This window comes from Mobula birostris, chromosome 5 (genome assembly GCF_030028105.1).
Source record: "Mobula birostris isolate sMobBir1 chromosome 5, sMobBir1.hap1, whole genome shotgun sequence".
In the NCBI taxonomy this organism is placed as follows: Eukaryota; Metazoa; Chordata; class Chondrichthyes; order Myliobatiformes; family Myliobatidae; genus Mobula; species Mobula birostris.
Window position 1 is genome coordinate 96,154,486 of NC_092374.1, and position 22,277 is coordinate 96,176,762.

Consider the following 22,277-nt stretch of genomic DNA (forward strand, 5'->3'; position numbering starts at 1 on the left):
TGCACTGTCACGCACACGCACACACGGCACTTACTTTTTGCAGAAGGAGCCTGATGGGAGAAGAGATGAGGAATTTCTTGAGACAGAGGATGGTGACTGACTTGGCTCCTTAGTGGAGTACAGACCATCAATGAGCTACTATGGTTGGAGTTGATCAATGTGTCTGTAATCCATTGCATCCACTCTACAGGGGGTTGGCCTTTCTAGAGCCCTGTTGGCTGGCCTTGCCTGTTTCCACCGCTCATGATGGGGATGTACAGTTGGACTTTGAGAGGCAGATGGTAGTGCATCTGTGGAACTCATTGCCACAGACAGCTGTGGCATTAGGTATATTTGAAGTGGTAGGTTCTTAATCAGTAGGGGGTCAAAGGTTAAGGGGCGAAAGCAGGAGAATTGGGTTGCCATGATCGAATGGCAGAGCATACTCGATGGGTCAAATAGCCTGATTCAATCCCCATGTCTTATGGTCAAAATGGTGGCAATTCATTTTTACTAGAACAATGGGGGTAACTTGTTGAATTAATTTACTGTCTGTTACGCCGCTGGTGTTGAGGGCAGCAGTGAAGGTCTTCCATCTGCCTGTATGGAAGGAAAGTTCATTGCTGTTTCAGGAACAATTGCTTTTTGACCAGTCAGGGTTGTTAGCTGTGAGCTGAACCCCCAGACCCGGACCCATGGACCACTCTTAGTCAGGCCACTACCCTTTGACCTGTTTGGCATGGGTGACCCTACCAAGAGCCAGAACATAAAGCCCTGACTCCAGTCAGCATAGCTCTCCGAGTCATTGAGGTATGCAGGCCTCCAAACCCTATGACAAGGTTGTGGTCCTCTTGGAGGTAACTCATTGAAGCCTACTGAATATTGGAAGGCCTAGATGAGTGGACATTAGGAGGATATTTCCTACAGTGGGGGAGTCTTGGGCCAGAGGGTAGAGCCTCAGAATACAAGGTCATCCCTTTAGAAGAGAGATGAGAGATCCCTTCAGCCAAAGAGTGGTGAATCTGTGGAATTCTTTGCCACAGCCAGCTGTGGAGGCCAAATCATTGGGTATTTTTAAGGCAGAGGGTGATAGGTTCTTGATTAGTCAGGGCATCAAAAGTTAGAGGCAGAAGTTAGGAAAATGGGGTTAAGAGTAAAAGTAAATCAGCCATGATTGAATGTCTAAGAAGATTCAATGGGCAGAGCATAGAAGAAAGGGAAGGAGGATTCAAACCAGAGGGAGGCAGTAGGCAGGTGAGGGGAAGGGGGTGAGCGAAATGCTTCTAATGTCTGATTCCCTGATTCCTTGTAAGAGAAGGTTCCTGCTCCCTAAACTGGTCTCTGCGGAACTGTACCGGTTATCGTAACACTCTTACTTGTTTTTTTAAAGCTCTCAGTATTCTGGGACCACAGTACATCACAAAATCACTATTGTTTTATAATCCTGCTCAAACTCTCCGGTCGCCTTCTGCTGGTCCCTTAAATTTAAGCAGTCCCCTCAAAAGGTAATTGGCAGGCCAGCCTTTCTGAACTAGGCTGCTAAACTGTGAAGATGAACATTTAAAAGTCTAGGGGATGCAGGCTCAACTGACACGTTTGAACACCAGCTCAAAACCTGCTTAATTTAACCTTGCTTTTAACTAATTTCATTTAGTCTTTTATTTTCATGTTTGCATTGTAAGCACTTTGAACTACGTTGTCTGCGTGAAAAGTGTTCTGTAAATAAGTTATTATTATTATTATTACTGGTGACGGCTGGTGGCGTAGTGACATCAGCACCGGACTTCGGAGCGAAGGCTCCCGAGTTTGAATCCAGCCGGCTCCCCTGGCACGCTTTCCATCCGTGCTGGGTTGAGCGTCGAGCGAGCAACTAGGCCTTGTAAAAATAAGAAAGCCTGTTAAAAAAACCCACCATCATGGCGGCGTCCGGATGACTCCACTCGGAGTTAAGGGCTCTCTTCTTCTATTATTACTATCACAAAGCCAGTGATTGGAATTCAATTCCTGCCCCTGGTTGTAAGGAGCTTATATGTTCTCCCTGTAACCACGTGGGTTTCTTCCCACAGTCCAAAGACGTACTGATTTGTGTTAGTAAGTTGTGGGCTACGTTGGTGCCAGAAGGCAGCAATTTGCGGGCTGCCCGAAGCACATCCTCAGACTGTGTTGGTCGTTGACAGAAATGTCGTGTTTCACCAGATGCTTCAATGTACACGTGACAGATAAAGCTATTTGTTTCACTGACCCCTGGATCAAAGTAGACTTTTGGATTGTCTGAGTTCAGTGCTGATTTTGCCTATTACACTGTTGCTATATTGTGAGGTGTGAGCTGATCAATGCTGTGTTCCTGTGTAGACCAGGAGGTGACCGGCTCCCCAGCTAAAATTCTCTCTCTGCCCAGGGTTTTACGGGTGCCTCAGGGCAGTCAGGAAATGGCCCAGGTGAAAGAATTCTCAAGAAGAGACTAATGGTGATCAGCAGCTCCTGGGGTCAAGGCCTGAAGATCATAGTCCCATGATCAGTGAGTCATGGGGTAGTCGATGGCTCAATCTCCAAGAGTCCAGAAGTGGCCCGTCACAGGGTTGGAAGTGTGTGTGTGTGTGTGTGAGAGAGAGAGAGTGAGAAAATAAAAAGTCGGCCAAAACATCAACTCACAAACATGAGAGATTCTGCAGATGCTGGAATCCAGAGCAACACACTCAAAATGCTGGAGGAACTCAGCAGGCCAGGCAGCATCTATGGAAAAAAAGTACAAATTTGGCCTGAAACATCGACTGTACTGTTTTCCATAGCTGCTGCCTGACCTGCTGAGTTCCTCCAGCATTTTGTGGTGTGTGTTGGTCTGGATTTCCGGCATCTGCAGAATCTCTTGTTGATTTTATTTTGCTGTTGTTTTGTTCTGCTGAACACTGGGGCTATGCAGTGTTGGCACCAGACTCTGTCGAGACACCTGTGGCCTGCCGCCAGCACATCCTTAGGCTGGGTTGGTTGTTAACACAATTGACACTTCTCACTGTGTCTGGTGAATAAATTAATCTGAATCTCTGAACCCTCTGATTTCTGCAGATTATTCAGTATCAGACAGTCCGATATGATATTCTACCTCTCTCGCCCATCTCAAGGAACAGACTCAGTGAGTATCTGCTAGGCTTGGTGCTTGTTCCCGGAATGCCTCACTATTCCCCCCTACCCCTCCGACCTCCTGAGTGGGATGTAGAACCATCAAGCCAGGCCCTCTGGCCCAACTCGTCTCTGCCGACTGTGTTGCCCAGTGAGCAAGTCCCATCTGCCTGTACCTGGCCCGTCATCCTCTGAACTTCCCCTAACATGGACTTATCTAGACGACTTTTAAACCTTGTTAATCTGCCTGCCTCAGCACCATCTCTGGTAGCTTATTCCAAACAGGCACCACACCTTGTGTGAAGAAGCTGCCCCTGACATCCCTTTTAAATCTCCTGCCTCTGACCATGAACCTGTGCTCTCTGGTCTTTAGTAGCTCTTCACTGGGTAAACATGAGTTGTGTCACCAGTGCGCAGGAACAGAAAAGACTACAGAATGTGGTGGATACGGCCCAGTCCATCGCAGGTAAAGCCCTCCCCACCATTCAGCACATTTACATGGAGCACTGGCACAAGAAAGCTGCATCCTTCAAAACCCCCACTATCCAGGCCTTGCTGTCTGTACTACCACCAGGAGGTACGGGAGCCGTAGGTCCCACCCCACCAGGCTCAGGGACAGTTATTACCACTCAACCAGCACGGATAACTTTACTCACCACAACTCTGAACATCCTACAACCTACAGGCTCACTTTCAAGGGACTCATTACAGCTGGTGTTCTCAATTACTTGTTTATTTTTCTTTACGCATTTTGTCCTTTGCAGATTGGTTGTCTTTATATATGGATAGTTTTCATAAATTATTTTAAAATATTTTTTCTTGTAAATGCCTGCTAGAAAATCTGAAGGTAGTACATAATAGCAAATTTACTTTGAACTCTGAACGTTGACTTCGCAGAATGCGTCACTTTGCAGTGGTCAGGGTTAAATTCCATTGCCACTGCTCTGTCAAACTTCCAACCTGATTGATACCCTCCTTATCTTGCTATCTGCAATGCCAATTCTCTCAAGAGTTGAATATTCAGACCACTGGCTCAATGCCATCAAAACCTTCATTAAAATATACCTCTAAACCTATAGCTACAAATGTGCATCATTTGTTCTCAGCCCTCAAACTATAACCATGAGCCGTAGGAGCATGATTAGGCCATTTGGCCCATCGAGTCTGCTCCCATCCCATCATGTCTGATTTACTAACCCTCTCAACTCCATTCCCCTTCCTTCTCCCTTTGACGTCCTCACTAATCAAGATTTATCAACCTCCACATTAAGTATACACAATGAGTTGGCTTCTCACACACATACACACACACACACACACACACACACACACACACACACACACTTTTATTATCCTTCTGAACCCCATTCTCCTGACTTCTCCCCAAATCCTTTGACGCTTTGACTGATCAGGAACTGTGTAATCTCCACATGGAATATTCCCAGTGACCTGGCCTCGAGAGCCGTCTATGGCAATGAATTCCACAGATTCACTTATGTCTGAAATTCCCCCTTATCGCTGTTCTAAATGGCTGTGGTCCTACAAGGCGGTGCCCTCTAGTCCCCTAGTCTCTCCCACTATTGGAAACATCCTCTCCATCCAGGCTGCTCAACATTTAACACGTTTCAGTGAGATACCACCCCTCCCCCTCCCCATTCTTCCAAATTCCAGTGAGTACGGGTCCAGAGTCGCCAAACATTATATCGTCCTCACATGCTAACCCTTTCATCCCCAGAATCATTCTAGTAAACCTCCACTGGACCCTGGTTCCAATACCTCGCCCGAACAGTACAGTTGTGCCGAATTAATTAAGTACCTAATCGCATCTACCTATATCCTTCGATTCCCAGCACATGCGCGTGCCCACCACATCTTCACCAACTCCTCCAGCAGTGTGTTCCTGCCATGGTGCGTCTCCATTGAACTTGCTGTCTGCCAGCCTAAATGCATTTTGTGTAGTGTGAGAGATTTTGATCCTGGGAAGGCTGTCCATTCCAGACTGTAACCTGTCGACAACTCCTTTCTGTCTCAGGTCAAGTGAAGGGAAAAGTGCTGGTGCTTGACCTGGACGAAACGTTAATTCACTCTCACCACGACGGTGTGCTGAGGCCCACCGTCCGACCAGGAACGCCGCCCGACTTTATATTAAAGGTAACCGCTGCCTGCGTGTGTGTGTGAGGGGTGGGGAGGAACAGAGGTTCTGTTGAGTGAGAGAGAGGCAGAGCTCAGGGCTGTCCTGTACTAACTCCCACTCCACCCACCTCTCTCCCCGCAGGTTGTGATCGACAAACACCCAGTCCGGTTCTTTGTCCATAAACGACCGCACGTCGATTTCTTCTTGGAGGTGGTGAGTGTCAGCAGGCTTGGGGAGGGGAGAGTGGGGACACAGACTTGTCCAGTGAAGGAACACACCTGAAATGACTGGCTTGCCTGTCTGTACTCATAGAGTCATAGAGGAGTACTGCACAGAGACAGGTGCTTTGGTCCATCTAGTCCATGCTGAACCATTTAAACTGCCTACTCTCATCGACCTGCACTGGGACCACAGCCCTCCATACCCCTACCATCCATGTACCAGTCCAAACTTCTCTTGAACATTTAAATCGAGCTCACATGCAACACTTGTGCTCTCATGACCCTCCGGGTGAAGAAGTTTCCCCTCATGTTCCCTTTAAACTTTTCACCTTTCGCCCTTATCACACGACCTCTGGTTATAGTCCCACCCAACCTCAGTGGAAAAAGCCTGCTTGCATTTACCCTGTTGATACCCCTCACAATTTTGTATACCTCTATCAAATCTCCTCTCAATCCTCTACGTTCTAAGGAATAAAGTCCTGTCTATTCAATCTTTCCTTATAACTCGGGTCCTCCAGACCCAGCAACATCCTTGTAAGTTTTCTCTGTACTCTCTCAATCTTACTTACATCTTTCCTGTGGGTAGGTGACCAAAACTGCACACAATACCCCAAACTAGGCCTCACCAATGTCTTGTACAACTTCAACATACCAAACTATCATTTTGATGTATGAAGGCCAATATGCCAAAAACTTTCTCTATGACCCTCTCTACCTGTGACGCCATTTTCAGTGAATGACAGACCTGTATCCATTCCCACTTTTTAAAAAATTTTTGTTTGTTCATTTAGTAAAAACTCAGGAAGCACTTAATAAAAATACAAATGTGTTTATGAGCTTTGGTGTTTGTGATGTTATGAGGTGGCTAAAGTCATTTCATACACAAGGCTCTCTCTTTCTTGTCCTGAATTCCAGATTAGTTTTCTCATTTGTCAGCAACTTTTTATTTGTTAATTTTTATTTCACAATTCAGCCCTGTAGCAGGTCTTTCTAGTCCATCCAGCCCATGCCACCCAATTACACTCATGTGACCAATTAACCTTCTAACTCGTACGCCTTTTGGACGGTGGGAAGAAACTGGAGCACCCACGCGCGGTCACTGAGGGAACGTGCGTCACTGTGCAAACGCCGTAGGGAGCCGCGCAGTCACTGAGGGAACGCGAGTCGCCGTGCAAATGCCGTAGGGAGCCCTTGGCTTTTGCAGAGGACTGTATTTGTCAACGTGGAGGGGAGAGCGTGTTTGTAAATCTGGTGGGAGCTAAGGATGTTGGGAATGCTGAGGGAGGGGTGTGAGACAGGTGTCAGAGAAGGAGTGCAGGGGCAGGGGTCGGTACGGTGCAGTTATACCCAGCTCTGAGACACCACACAAGGTCTTTGATTTATTGATCACTACAGAATATCTCTCTGGTGCTTCCCGCTCCCTTCCCTCTCCCTTCCCCTTTTCCCAACCATGATTCCCTCTCTCTGCTCCCTTCCCACTCCCAGTCTACAATAGAGACCCGTATCAGAATCAGGTTATCATCACTCACACATGTCAGGAAATTAGCTTTTTGTTTTGTGGCAGCAGTACAGTAAAATGACTACAGTACTGTGCAAAAGTCGTAGATATCTTAGCTATATACAGCTACAAGTAAAAGTTTACAAACCCTTTGCAATTACCGGGTTTTTTGCATTTCTGTACGGGGCCGTGACAATAATCTCGGGAGGGCGAGGCAAATTGATGGGCCAGCAGTGCCCCCTCTCTCTGTCCTGACTGACTGTCTTCCCTGCTCCTGCCTGTAGGTCAGTCAGTGGTATGAATTGGTGGTCTTCACGGCCAGCATGGAAATTTACGGCTCTGCCGTGGCCGACAAGTTGGATAATAACAGAGGGATTCTAAAGCGAAGGTATTACAGACAGGTAAGGACATGACTCCACACGTTACTGGGGTGAAGTTGCCGTAAGACATTTGGACCATAAAACATTGCAGCAAAATTACACCATTCGGCCCATCGAGTCTGCTCCGCCATTCCGTCATTGCTGATCTACTATCCCTCTCAACCCCATTCTCCTGCCTTCTCCACGTAAACTTGGACACCCTTACTAATCAAGTACCTTAACCTCTGCTATAAATATATTCAACAACTTGGCCTTCCATCCACGTGTGCGCGCACACACACTTTGTCAAAACACAGTGAAATACTTTGCTTGACCCATGCAGTCCGAGAATGTGCTGGGGGCAGCCCCTGCCAACATAGTGTGTCCAAAACTTACTAACCCTGAGACTTCGGAGTGTGGGAGGAAACCCACGCGGTCACGGGGAGAGCGTACAAACTCCTCGCAAGCAGCGACGGGAAATGAACCCGGGTCACTGGCACTGTAAGCATTGCGCTAACCGCTCACTGCACTGCTACGCTGTGCACACCTGCGGTGACGGTTCACTGCTTGTAAAGTCTGCATCTTGTATCTGAACTGTTCTGTCTCTCCTCTCCTCCACCCTCCAATACGCATCATGTTTGGCACAGCACTGTACGCTGGAGTTGGGTAGCTACATTAAAGACCTCTCCGTGGTGCACAGTGACCTTTCCAGCATCGTCATTCTAGACAACTCTCCTGGAGCCTACAGAAGCCATCCAGGTAAGGGGCGTGGGCTCTGGCGATGTTTTACCCATTGGCATGTTGTCCCTGTCTCTCCAGGCTTTGCCGTTTACCCATCCTGCCAGCCGCCAGCCTCCAGCCTCAGAACCAGCAATGAGGGAGCAGCGGGCTGTTGATGTGGTTGTCGTGCTGCAGCCATTAAACCTGGGATGATATTCTGAATAAGATTCAGGTTTATTTAGAGGCATTCAGTGAGAACTGTCATTTACGTGTCCGCAGATGGGCTGGGGGTAGCCTGCCAAGTACCACTGTGTTTCCCGTGCAACTCACTAACCCTGACCCGTATGTCTTTGGCCTGTGGGAGGAAACCAGAGCACCCGGAGGAAACCCACACGGTCACGGGGAGAACGTACAAACTCCTTACAGGAGGCGATGGGAATTGAACCCTGGTTGCCAGTACAGTAGAGCATTGTGATAACCACTACGCCACGGTGCCACACCAGTTCTTTCTGCACTGCTCCCAAAGTCCCTTTTTCACTTGTCTTCATGCGTCTATTCATCAGTCCTTCCACAACTTTCCTTAAAAATTCCCTCCATTCCAGGCGGCTCTCCTATACTCTTTCAGATGTCGTCACATCCTATGGTGTGGCAAACTCCGAGTACAGACCGACACGTGTTTTATACAGCTGTAGGTCCCAACTCTTTATTCAGATAAATTAATCACATGCAAGGGATGCTGGAAAGCCGGATCACCCAAAGTCCGGAAGGGTCCTGGGGCCAAACATGGACTGTTTATTCCTCTCCATAGATGCTGCCTGACCACCTGAGTTCCTCCAGCAGTTTTTGGAACTCCGAATCAGGTCTATTATCACTGAGATACACTCGTGTATGTTCATCGTCTTCTCCCGCTGTAGCCCATCCTCTTCAAGGTTTGATGTGTTGTGTGTTCACAGATGCTGTTCTGCATACCGCTGTTGTAACGTGTGGTTATTTGAGTTACTGTATCTTTCTTGTCTCTTTGAACCAGTCTGACCATTGACCTCTCACTAATAAGGCATTTTCACCCACACTGGATTTTTTTCCCCCACACCATTCTCTGGAAACTGTAGAAACTGTTGTGCATGCAAATCCCAGGACAGCAATAGTTTCTGAGATACTCAAACCTCCCCATCTGGCACCAGAAATCATTCCATGGTCAAAGTCTCTTAGATCACATTTCTTCCTCGTTTTGATGTTTGGTCTGACCAACAACTGAACCTCTTGACCATGTCTGCATGCTCTTATGCATTGGGTTGCTGCCACATGATTAAGTTTACATTAACGAGCGGGTATATAGGTGTGTGTATGCTGTGTGATTTAGAAGGATGAGAGGAGTTCTTATAGAAACATATAAAATTATGAAAGGAATTGACAAGGTAGAGGCAAAAAAGTTGTTTCCACTAGTTGGTGAGACAAACTAGGGGACTTAGCCTCGGGGTTCAAGGGAGTAGATATAGTACGGAGATGAGGAGGAACTGCTTTTCCCAGAGAGTGGTGTATCTGTGGAATTCTCCACCCAATGAAGCAGCAGAGGGTACCTCAGTAAATATATTTAAGACAAATTGGATAGATTTTTGCATAGTAGGGGAATTAAGGATTATGGGAAAAGGCAGGTAGGTGGAGATGAGTCCATGGCCAGACCAGCTAAGATCTTACCGAATGGTGGAGCAGGCTCGGTGGGCCAGATGGCCGACTCCTGCTCCTATTTCTTATGTTCTTGTGTAATTTGGTGCTTTGCGGCAAGTTTGTCATCTTTAACCTGACAAGTCCCGCTCTTCTATTCAAATCGATTTCTCTTTCTCTTGTTCTGCAGATAATGCAATACCTATTAGATCATGGTTCAGTGATGCAAGCGACACAGCACTATTGAATCTTTTACCAATGCTTGACGCATTACGGTAGGTGGCCGCAGGTCTGCCATTTCCACGGGAAAGCGAGTATCGTGGAGTTGGGGGCGGGAGGGGGTTGCCGGGGTTGTGTACAAAGACAGTGACCGCCCCTTTCTGCCCCGTCCGATTCATTTCTACATTGTTTGTCACGGCCTCGGGATGCCCCCTGTACTTCGGACCCAGTGTAATATCATCACTGAAGTCAGTCTGCTCACAGCAGGCTCTCACAGGGTGACAGGCACGACACAGCAACACGCCCTTCAGCCCACAATACTGGGCCAGATCAATTAAATAAGCAATCAAATGCCTGATGAAAGATTAACTTTATCTGTCACATGTACATAGAAACACATAGTGAATTGTGTCATTTGCATCAACGACCAGCAAGTGTTTCCACCCTTCTGCCGCCTACACTGTATGCCCACAACTTAATGAACCCTCAACGTGAGAAACTCTGCAGATGCTGGAAACCCAGAGCAATACAAAATACTGGAGGAACTCAGCAGGCCAGGCAGCATCTGTGGAAATGAATAAACAGTCGACGTTTTGGGCCGAGACCCTTCATCAGAACTGGGAAGGAAGGAGCAAAATGCTGGAATAAAAAAGTGTGGGGAGGTGAAGGACGAGAGCTGGAAGGTGATAGGGGAAGCATAGTAGGGTAGTGGTTAGCACAACACTTCACAGTACAGGTGACCCGGTTTGAATTCCCACCGCTGCCTGTAAGGAGTATGTACGTTCTCCCCATGACCTCCCGCATTCTAAAGACGTACTGGTTGCTGGGTTAATTGGTCATTGTATGTGGTCCCATGATTGGGGTAGGGTTAAGTCAGGGGATTACTGGACGGTGTGGCTTAAAGGGCTGGAGAGGAGAGTGGACCCTAGGAGAAGGGGAAGGAGGGAAGGACCCTAATCTGCACATCTTCAGAAAATGGGAGGAACTTGTGCACCTGGGAGAGCCTGGCAGTTACAGGGAGATGTTCAGACTGCTTCCAGAGAGAGTCAGGAACTGAATGGAGCTAATCTCTATACTGAACTAATACCGCTTGTCAACACAATCAGAATCAGGCTCATTATTACTGACATGTTTTGTGGCAAGTACAGTGCAAGCTGTAATACAAATTAGTCGAAATTCCAATAACAGTGAAAGAGGAATACTGAGGTGGTCTTCATGGACCATTCAGTAATCTGATGGTGGAGAGGAAGAAACTTGCCCAAGTCGTTAAGTGTGTGTCCTTCGACTCCTATACGTCCTATAAGGAGGAGGTGCTTCCTTCTGTACTTGGTGTTGGGGAGACTAGTGCCGGCGAGGAGCTGACAGAGTTTACAGTCCTCCGCAGCTTTTCCGATCCTGTGCGGTGACCCGCACCCTCCATACCAGATGGTGATGCAATTGTTTACAGTGCTCTCCATCATACACCCGGAGAAATTTGACATTCCAAATTTCCTGAAACTCCTAAATGAATTCCCAGGTCAAAGCAAATAGACACTGGGTCAACGATGGTGTTTAAACGCTGGGGTGGAGGAGGGAAGAGACAGTTCTCACCTCCCCGGTTGGTGGGGAAGGGTTGGGGAGAGCTAACCCACCCCCATCGAGTCTGGTAATAATCACGAGCTTCGTTCTCCCTGCAGGTTTACAGCAGACGTCCGATCAGTCCTCAGTCGGAACTTACATCAGCACCGGTTATGGTGACCCTCGATTCTTGCCCTCTCAACCTTGGGACTTGACTATGCCTTATTGTCACGGATACACCAATATCAAGCCTCTCTGACCCCTCGCCCTGCGTGCCCCACCCCTCCTGTGAATTGCAGTTTGACCCTCCCCTCCAATCCTCCTGTCCTTACTCCATGCCTCTGGTACAGGCATTTCGTGCCGCCACACACTCACACTGTGCCGGACTTCGCAACGTGCCTGTGATGTACGATGTGCCGACACACTCCGGGCGGACGACGGCGACACAGGGGCGCGATACTGTACAGTGCACAGGGGCACGGCGTAATCCCCACACACAACTGATTATGAAGAAGCTTATTTTTCTCTCCCTACTTCCTGTTTTTTAAAAAATTAGTTTTCTCGTATTGAACGTGTCTTGTACTCTTCCTGCCCCCTGAACACCCCCAGCTTTGTTTCTCCTGCTGCCCCTGCCCCCAGGGCTTTCCTTGCACTGACTTTGAAAACAGATCCACTGTCCCCAGACTCACAGCCCGAGAACCTCTATCTCTCTCTCTCCCCTCCCTCTATGTGTGTGTGTCTCTCTCTCTCCCCTCCCTCTCTATCTGTCTCTCTCTCCCCTCCCTTTCTGTCTCTCTCCCCACTCCCTCTGTCTCTCTCATCTGCACCTCCCCCCCTCCCCACACTTTCTGCCCATCTCTCACCGTGCCCCGTAAACTCCACCAGACGGAAACCCTGTTTATATCTCAACACGGGCAAAACTCTTCTGCCAGCCCCGGCTTGGTTTCGTGCATGGGACTGCAAAGAATCCGGGACGCCACATGCCCCGTCGGGATCGCTCGTAGCCATGGCAACTTGCCCGGAAGGAGCCGCTGGCAAATGGCGGCGTAATGCACCCTGCAAGCTCACCCCGATCACTCCAACCTCCTCGGCTGGCCTCCCCAGTCTGCCCAGCGCTGAGAACTCCGCCGAACCGGGACTGCTGCGACTTCGGTTCGGAAGCATCCGACGCCCGTGTGACTAAATCGACAGTGGGAGCAACTGCTTCCCGGACTTGGTCTGTTGAAAACTTTCTCAATGGAACATTGGTTGGGAATAGGCTCCAGCGGGAGCCGTACTCTGTGTTAAACCATATGCTACCCTGTCTACCTCCTTCCAACGTGGGTGCAGAATAAATTAACATTTTTTTTCCATTTAACAATAAAACATTTTTATTTAAAGTTTTGACTTTCATTACATTTCTGTATATTCTGATGAAGTGTTAGAAATGAGACATTTTGTCTAATAATTAATTCCCACTGACAATAATTCCCGCTGATCAGAGTCCAATTCCTTTTCAATTAATTGATCCATCTGTCGGTTCTCTTGGTCACAAATATCTGTCTCCATACCCCTCCTAACCTCCAAGCCTCAAATGTCGCATTCAAACTGACATCCAACACTTCTCCGGCACCTCGTTCCACTTTCACAACAACCTCTGAAGAGGTTTGCACCCAAACATTTCACCTTTCACCCTTAACCCATGGCCTCTCGCCCAACCTCCATGGAAGAAGCCTGCTTGCATTTACCTGATCTATACCCCTCATAATGTTGTACACACAAGTTATCACCTTACATTCACAGGAAAGCAACAAACGGGCAAACCCTCCCTCTCTCGATACTGACAATCAATCTCTCTCTCTCTAGTTACTGATGAGCAATCCCTCAGCCCAACCTCGTGGCAGACACCAACAACCCTGCCCCAGCTGATCACCCCCTCTGGTTACCGACCACCATTCTCTCGCCGTTTCGTTACTGAACACCGATCCATCTCCCTTTCGTTAGTGACCCCCAATCGTCCTCCCGTTACTGACCACCGATCCGTTCCCCCTCTTGTCAATAACTAATCCTTCCCCTCTTCTTACTGACCACCACATCTCGTTACTGACCACCAATCCTGCTCCCGCCCATCTCGTTACTGACCACCAATCCCGCTCCCCCCTCCGTTACTGACCACCAATCCCGCTCCCCCCTCCGTTACTGACCACCAATCCCGCTCCCTCCCCATCTCGTTACTGACCACCAATCCCGCTCCCCCCTCCGTTACTGACCACCAATCCCGCTCCCTCCCCATCTCGTTACTGACCACCAATCCCGCTCCCCCCTCCGTTACTGACCACCAATCCTACACCCGCCCATCTCGTTACTGACCACTAATCCCGCTCCCTCCCCGTTACTGACCACCAATCCCGCTCCCCCCTCCGTTACTGACCACTAATCCCGCTCCCGCCCATCTCGTTACTGACCACCAATCCCGCTCCCTCCCCATCTCGTTACTGACCACCAATCCCGCTCCCTCCCCGTTACTGACCACCAATCCCGCTCCCTCCCCATCTCGTTACTGACCACCAATCCCGCTCCCTCCCCGTTACTGACCACCAATCCTACACCCGCCCATCTCGTTACTGACCACCAATCCCGCTCCCTCCCCATCTCGTTACTGACCACCAATCCCGCTCCCTCCCCATCTCGTTACTGACCACCAATCCCGCTCCCTCCCCGTTACTGACCACCAATCCCGCTCCCTCCCCATCTCGTTACTGACCACCAATCCCGCTCCCTCCCCGTTACTGACCACCAATCCCGCTCCCTCCCCGTTACTGACCACCAATCCTACACCCGCCCATCTCGTTACTGACCACCAATCCCGCTCCCTCCCCATCTCGTTACTGACCACCAATCCCGCTCCCTCCCCATCTCGTTACTGACCACCAATCCCGCTCCCTCCCCATCTCGTTACTGACCACCAATCCCGCTCCCTCCCCATCTCGTTACTGACCACTAATCCCGCTCCCGCCCATCTCGTTACTGACCACCAATCCCGCTCCCTCCCCATCTCGTTACTGACCACCAATCCCGCTCCCTCCCCATCTCGTTACTGACCACCAATCCCGCTCCCTCCCCATCTCGTTACTGACCACTAATCCCGCTCCCGCCCATCTCGTTACTGACCACCGATCCGTTCCCCCTCTTGTCAATAACTAATCCTTCCCCTCTTCTTACTGACCACCACATCTCGTTACTGACCACCAATCCTGCTCCCGCCCATCTCGTTACTGACCACCAATCCCGCTCCCCCCTCCGTTACTGACCACCAATTCCGCTCCCCCCTCCGTTACTGACCACCAATCCCGCTCCCTCCCCATCTCGTTACTGACCACCAATCCCGCTCCCTCCTCCGTTACTGACCACCAATCCCGCTCCCTCCCCATCTCGTTACTGACCACCAATCCCGCTCCCCCCTCCGTTACTGACCACTTATCCCGCTCCCCCCTCCGTTACTGACCACCAATCCCGCTCCCTCCCCATCTCGTTACTGACCACCAATCCCGCTCCCTCCCCATCTCGTTACTGACCACCAATCCCGCTCCCTCCCCATCTCGTTACTGACCACCAATTCCGCTCCCTCCTCCGTTACTGACCACCAATCCCGCTCCCTCCTCCGTTACTGACCACCAATCCCGCTCCCTCCCCATCTCGTTACTGACCACCAATCCCGGTCCCTCCCCATCTCGTTACTGACCACCAATCCCGCTCCCTCCCCATCTCGTTACTGACCACCAATCCCGCTCCCTCCCCATCTCGTTACTGACCACCAATCCCGCTCCCTCCCCATCTCGTTACTGACCACCAATCCCGCTCCTCCCTCCGTTACTGACCACTCATCCCGCTCCCCCCTCCGTTACTGACCACCAATCCCGCTCCCCCCTCCGTTACTGACCACCAATCCTACACCCGCCCATCTCGTTACTGACCACTAATCCCGCTCCCGCCCATCTCGTTACTGACCACCAATCCCGCTCCCTCCCCATCTCGTTACTGACCACCAATCCCGGTCCCTCCCCATCTCGTTACTGACCACCAATCCCGCTCCCTCCTCCGTTACTGACCACCAATCCCGCTCCCTCCCCATCTCGTTACTGACCACCAATCCCGCTCCCCCCTCCGTTACTGACCACTAATCCCGCTCCCCCCTCCGTTACTGACCACCAATCCTACACCCGCCCATCTCGTTACTGACCACTAATCCCGCTCCCGCCCATCTCGTTACTGACCACCAATCCCGCTCCCTCCCCATCTCGTTACTGACCACCAATCCCGCTCCCTCCCCGTTACTGACCACCAATCCCGCTCCCTCCCCATCTCGTTACTGACCACCAATCCCGCTCCCTCCCCGTTACTGACCACCAATCCCGCTCCCTCCCCGTTACTGACCACCAATCCTACACCCGCCCATCTCGTTACTGACCACCAATCCCGCTCCCTCCCCATCTCGTTACTGACCACCAATCCCGCTCCCTCCCCATCTCGTTACTGACCACCAATCCCGCTCCCTCCCCATCTCGTTACTGACCACCAATCCCGCTCCCTCCCCATCTCGTTACTGACCACTAATCCCGCTCCCGCCCATCTCGTTACTGACCACCAATCCCGCTCCCTCCCCATCTCGTTACTGACCACCAATCCCGCTCCCTCCCCATCTCGTTACTGACCACCAATCCCGCTCCCTCCCCATCTCGTTACTGACCACTAATCCCGCTCCCGCCCATCTCGTTACTGACCACTGATCCGTTCCCCCTCTTGTCAATAACTAATCCTTCCCCTCTTCTTACTGACCACCACATCTCGTTACTGACCACCAATCCTGCTCCCGCCCATCTCGTTACTGACCACCAATCCCGCTCCCCCCTCCGTTACTGACCACCAATTCCGCTCCCCCCTCCGTTACTGACCACCAATCCCGCTCCCTCCCCATCTCGTTACTGACCACCAATCCCGCTCCCTCCTCCGTTACTGACCACCAATCCCGCTCCCTCCCCATCTCGTTACTGACCACCAATCCCGCTCCCCCCTCCGTTACTGACCACTAATCCCGCTCCCCCCTCCGTTACTGACCACCAATCCCGCTCCCTCCCCATCTCGTTACTGACCACCAATCCCGCTCCCTCCCCATCTCGTTACTGACCACCAATCCCGCTCCCTCCCCATCTCGTTACTGACCACCAATCCCGCTCCCTCCCCATCTCGTTACTGACCACCAATTCCGCTCCCTCCTCCGTTACTGACCACCAATCCCGCTCCCTCCTCCGTTACTGACCACCAATCCCGCTCCCTCCCCATCTCGTTACTGACCACCAATCCCGGTCCCTCCCCATCTCGTTACTGACCACCAATCCCGCTCCCTCCCCATCTCGTTACTGACCACCAATCCCGCTCCCTCCCCATCTCGTTACTGACCACCAATCCCGCTCCCTCCCCATCTCGTTACTGACCACCAATCCCGCTCCTCCCTCCGTTACTGACCACTCATCCCGCTCCCCCCTCCGTTACTGACCACCAATCCTACACCCGCCCATCTCGTTACTGACCACTAATCCCGCTCCCGCCCATCTCGTTACTGACCACCAATCCCGCTCCCTCCCCATCTCGTTACTGACCACCAATCCCGGTCCCTCCCCATCTCGTTACTGACCACCAATCCCGCTCCCTCCTCCGTTACTGACCACCAATCCCGCTCCCTCCCCATCTCGTTACTGACCACCAATCCCGCTCCCCCCTCCGTTACTGACCACTAATCCCGCTCCCCCCTCCGTTACTGACCACCAATCCTACACCCGCCCATCTCGTTACTGACCACTAATCCCGCTCCCGCCCATCTCGTTACTGACCACCAATCCCGCTCCCTCCCCATCTCGTTACTGACCACCAATCCCGGTCCCTCCCCATCTCGTTACTGATCACCAATCCCGCTCCCCCCTCCGTTACTGACCACTAATCCCGCTCCCCCCTCCGTTACTGACCACTAATCCCGCTCCCCCCCCGTTACTGACCACCAATCCCGCTCCCTCCCCATCTCGTTACTGACCACCAATCCCGCTCCCCCCTCCGTTACTGACCACCAATCCCGCTCCCTCCCCATCTCGTTACTGACCACCAATCCCGCTCCCTCCCCATCTCGTTACTGACCACCAATCCCGCTCCCTCCCCGTTACTGACCACTAATCCCGCTCCCCCCTCCGTTACTGATCACCAATCCTACACCCGCCCATCTCGTTACTGACCACCAATCCCGCTCCCTCCCCGTTACTGACCACCAATCCCGCTCCCCCCTCCGTTACTGACAACCGATACCTCCTCCTCTCGTTACTGACCACCAATCCCTCCCCCTCCCGTTACTTATCACCAAGCAACCCTCTTCTTACTGACCACCAATTTCCGACCCCTCCGATTACTCACAACCAATCCATTCTCATCTCTTTACTTGGCTACCAATCCGCCTCCCTCTCCTTTCTGATCACCAATCACCCGACAGGGTGGGGTGTCACTCAGTAACGTGAGGGGGCAGGGTCTGGTGGGTAAACAGTTGGTAGGGATTGGTGGTCAGTACTGAAAGGGGGAGGGATTGGTGACCAATAACGAGAGAGCGAGGGATTGGTGGTCAGGTGCTCATTAACGAGGAAGGAATGATTCGTAATTAACCATAGGGGTGGGCTTTGTGATCAGTAACGAGAGGTGGAGGGATAAGCCAGTGACGTTAGTGGTGGGGGGGGGGGGTAGATTCGTGCGCGGTCAGTAGCAGAGCGGGAGGGATTGGTGGTCGGTTACGAGGTGAGGGGTTGATAGCAAGCAGAGATGGGAGGTTATTGACCACCAGTCGGAACCCCCCGTTACTAAACACTGATCTCTCCCCCTCTCGTTTCCTACCACCAAATCCTCCCCCTCATTACTGACAAATTCCTCCTCTTACTTTTTTGTTTGCATATTGTTGTTTGATTGTTTGTGGTTTTTGTATTGCTATATTTATGCTCTATTCTTGGTTGGTGCGGCTGTAACGAAACCCAATTTCCCTCAGGATCAATAAAGTATATCTATCTACGTATCTATCTACAAAGCTGTGAAAGTTTACTTACACAGCAAATACACAAGGTACACGCATTCAGTATTTACAATTCAGTAAGTGCATTCAGATTAAAATATGATTACTACTGTCTATTGATGACATGGACCACCAACACCTCACTGTTTGTAAAAAAAAAGGCACAATAAAGACTCTTCTTCCTCAGAAAGCTGAAACAGGCCAAACTCCCACAAAAGCTGTTGCTTAACTTCTACAGAAACACAATTGAAACCACCCTGACCAACAGCGCCACCGTGTGGTATGCCAGCTGCACAGCCGCTGAGCGACAAGACCTGCATCGCGTGGTGAAGGCAGCCCAGCGGATTGTCAGGATGGAGCTCCCACGACTGGACACCATCTACTCCAGCAGACTCAGGAGGAAAGCGATCAGCATAACCAGAGACACCACACACCCGCTGCCGTCCAGCAAAAGGTTCAGGACACTAAAAACCAGAACAAATAAGACTGAGGAACAGCTTCTGTCCTAGAGCTGTGGCCTCCATCACACCACTCCCACAGAACAATGACAAACTGTGAGCACACACATGCACACACAAGGACTCAAATACTTGCACTAACAGCACTTTGTGCATTACTGTCATCTTCTGGTGTTGCTGCAACTTATTTTCTGCTACTTATCTATTTAATACTGTTTTTCTATTACTACCATGTTTTTATCTACCACTTTATTTAATTGCCTGAGAGGAAGCCAAACAGAGTTTCATTGTACCTATAAATAAAGATTATTCTATTCAGTTCAATATTCCCAGGGCCCACTGCTCCTGGAGATTCTCCCATGGTACCCACTGCTCCCGGAGATTCCCCCATGGTACCCACTGCTCCCGGAGATCCCCCATGGTACCCACTGCTCCCGGAGATTCCCCCATGGTACCCACTGCTCCCGGAGATTCCCCCATGGTACCCACTGCTCCCGGAGATCCCCATGGTACCCACTGCTCCCGGAGATCCCCATGGTACCCACTGCTCCCGGAGATCCCCATGGTACCCACTGCTCCCGGAGATCCCCCATGGTACCCACTGCTCCCGGAGATTCCCCCATGGTACCCACTGCTCCCGGAGATTCCCCCATGGTACCCACTGCTCCCGGAGATTCCCCCATGGTACCCACTGCTCCCGGAGATCCGCCATGGTACCCACTGCTCCTGGAGATCCCCCATGGTACCCACTGCTCCCGGAGATTCCCCATGGTACCCACTGCTCCTGGAGATTCCCATGGAACCCACTGCTCCCGGAGATCCCCCATGGTACCCACTGCTCCCGGAGATCCCCATGGTACCCACTGCTCCCGGAGATCCCCCATGGTACCCACTGCGACCGGAGATCTGCCATGGTACCCACTGCTCCCGGACATCCCCATGGTACCCACTGCTCCCGGAGATCCCCCATGGTACCCACTGCTCCCGGAGATCCCCCATGGTACCCACTGCTCCCGGAGATCCCCCATGGTACCCACTGCTCCCGGAGATCCCCATGGTACCCACTGCTCCCGGAGATTCCCCATGGTACCCACTGCTCCCGGAGATCCCCATGGTACCCACTGCTCCCGGAGATCCCCCATGGTACCCACTGCTCCCGGAGATCCCCCATGGTACCCACTGCTCCCGGAGATCCCCCATGGTACCCACTGCTCCCGGAGATCCCCCATGGTACCCACTGCTCCCGGAGATTCCCCATGGTACCCACTGCTCCCGGAGATCCCCCATGGTACCCACTGCTCCCGGAGATCCCCCATGGTACCCACTGCTCCCGGAGATTCCCCCATGGTACCCACTGCTCCCGGAGATTCCCCATGGTACCCACTGCTCCCGGAGATTCCCCATGGTACCCACTGCTCCCGGAGATCCCCCATGGTACCCACTGCTCCCGGAGATCCCCATGGTACCCACTGTGACCATGTGCTCCCCCATGGTACCCACTGCTCCCGGAGATTCCCCCATGGTACCCACTGTGACCGCGTGCTCCCCCATGGTACCCACTGCTCCCGGAGATCCCCATGGTACCCACTGCTCCCGGAGATCCCCATGGTACCCACTGCTCCCGGAGATCCCCATGGTACCCACTGCTCCCGGAGATCCCCCATGGTACCCACTGCTCCCGGAGATCCCCCATGGTACCCACTGCTCCCGGAGATTCCCCATGGTACCCACTGCTCCCGGAGATCCCCATGGTACCCACTGCTCCCGCGTACTCCCCCATGGTACCCACTGCTCCCGGAGATTCCCCATGGTACCCACTGCTCCCGGAGATCCCCCATGGTACCCACTGCTCCCGGAGATTCCCCCATGGTACCCACTGCTCCCGGAGAGTCCCCCATGGTACCCACTGCTCCCGGAGAGTCCCCCATGGTACCCACTGCTCCCGGAGATCCCCCATGGTACCCACTGCGACCGGAGATCCCCCATGGTACCCACTGCTCCCGGAGATTCCCCTATGGTACCCACTGCTCCCGGAGATCCCCCATGGTACCCACTGCTCCCGGAGATCCCCCATGGTACCCACTGCTCCCGGAGATCCCCCATGGTACCCACTGCTCCCGGAGATCCCCCATGGTACCCACTGCTCCCGGAGATTCCCCCATGGTACCCACTGCTCCCGGAGATCCCCCATGGTACCCACTGCTCCCGGAGATCCCCCATGGTACCCACTGCTCCCGGAGATCCCCCATGGTACCCACTGCTCCCGGAGATCCCCATGGTACCCACTGCTCCCGGAGATCTGCCATGGTACCCACTGCTCCCGGAGATCCCCATGGTACCCACTGCTCCCGGAGATCCCCATGGTACCCACTGCTCCCGGAGATCCCCATGGTACCCACTGCTCCCGGAGATCCCCCATGGTACCCACTGCTCCCGGAGATCCCCATGGTACCCACTGCTCCCGGAGATCCCCATGGTACCCACTGCGACCGCGTGCTCCCCCATGGTACCCACTGCTCCCGGAGATCCCCATGGTACCCACTGCTCCCGGAGATCCCCATGGTACCCACTGCTCCCGGAGATTCCCCATGGTACCCACTGCTCCCGGAGATTCCCCCATGGTACCCACTGCTCCCGGAGATCCCCATGGTACCCACTGCTCCCGGAGATTCCCCCATGGTACCCACTGCTCCTGGAGATTCCCCATGGTACCCACTGCTCCCGGAGATCCCCCATGGTACCCACTGCTCCCGGAGATCCCCATGGTACCCACTGCTCCCGGAGATCCCCATGGTACCCACTGCTCCCGGAGATCCCCATGGTACCCACTGCTCCCGGAGATTCCCCATGGTACCCACTGCTCCCGGAGATCCCCATGGTACCCACTGCTCCTGGAGATTCCCCCATGGTACCCACTGCTCCCGGAGAGTCCCCCATGGTACCCACTGCTCCCGGAGAGTCCCCCATGGTACCCACTGCTCCCGGAGATCCCCCATGGTACCCACTGCTCCCGGAGATCCCCATGGTACCCACTGCTCCCGGAGATCCCCATGGTACCCACTGCTCCCGGAGATTCCCCATGGTACCCACTGCTCCCGGAGATCCCCATGGTACCCACTGCTCCTGGAGATTCCCCCATGGTACCCACTGCTCCCGGAGATCCCCCATGGTACCCACTGCTCCCGGAGATCCCCATGGTACCCACTGCTCCCGGAGAGTCCCCCATGGTACCCACTGCAACCATGTGCTCCCCCATGGTACCCACTGCTCCCGGAGAT

General features: G+C 52.4%; 1 protein-coding gene across 3 annotated transcripts in view; it reads left to right on the forward strand.

The window, feature by feature from the left end:
* The window catches only part of LOC140197899 (CTD nuclear envelope phosphatase 1), a 31,972-nt gene extending 19,127 nt beyond the window's left edge, over positions 1-12,845 (forward strand). Inside the window, exons 2-8 of one of the 3 annotated variants that reach the window (XM_072258483.1) lie at positions 3,043-3,109; positions 5,129-5,247; positions 5,372-5,443; positions 7,234-7,350; positions 7,956-8,067; positions 9,881-9,965; positions 11,586-12,845. In XM_072258483.1, the coding sequence (XP_072114584.1) occupies positions 3,043-3,109; positions 5,129-5,247; positions 5,372-5,443; positions 7,234-7,350; positions 7,956-8,067; positions 9,881-9,965; positions 11,586-11,646 (633 nt within the window). In that variant the 3' untranslated portion in view covers positions 11,647-12,845. The remainder of the gene's footprint in view (positions 1-3,042; positions 3,110-5,128; positions 5,248-5,371; positions 5,444-7,233; positions 7,351-7,955; positions 8,068-9,880; positions 9,966-11,585) is intronic. The other 2 variants (XM_072258484.1, XM_072258485.1) reach the window with 2 other exon arrangements.
* Positions 12,846-22,277: the final 9,432 nt, after the last annotated feature.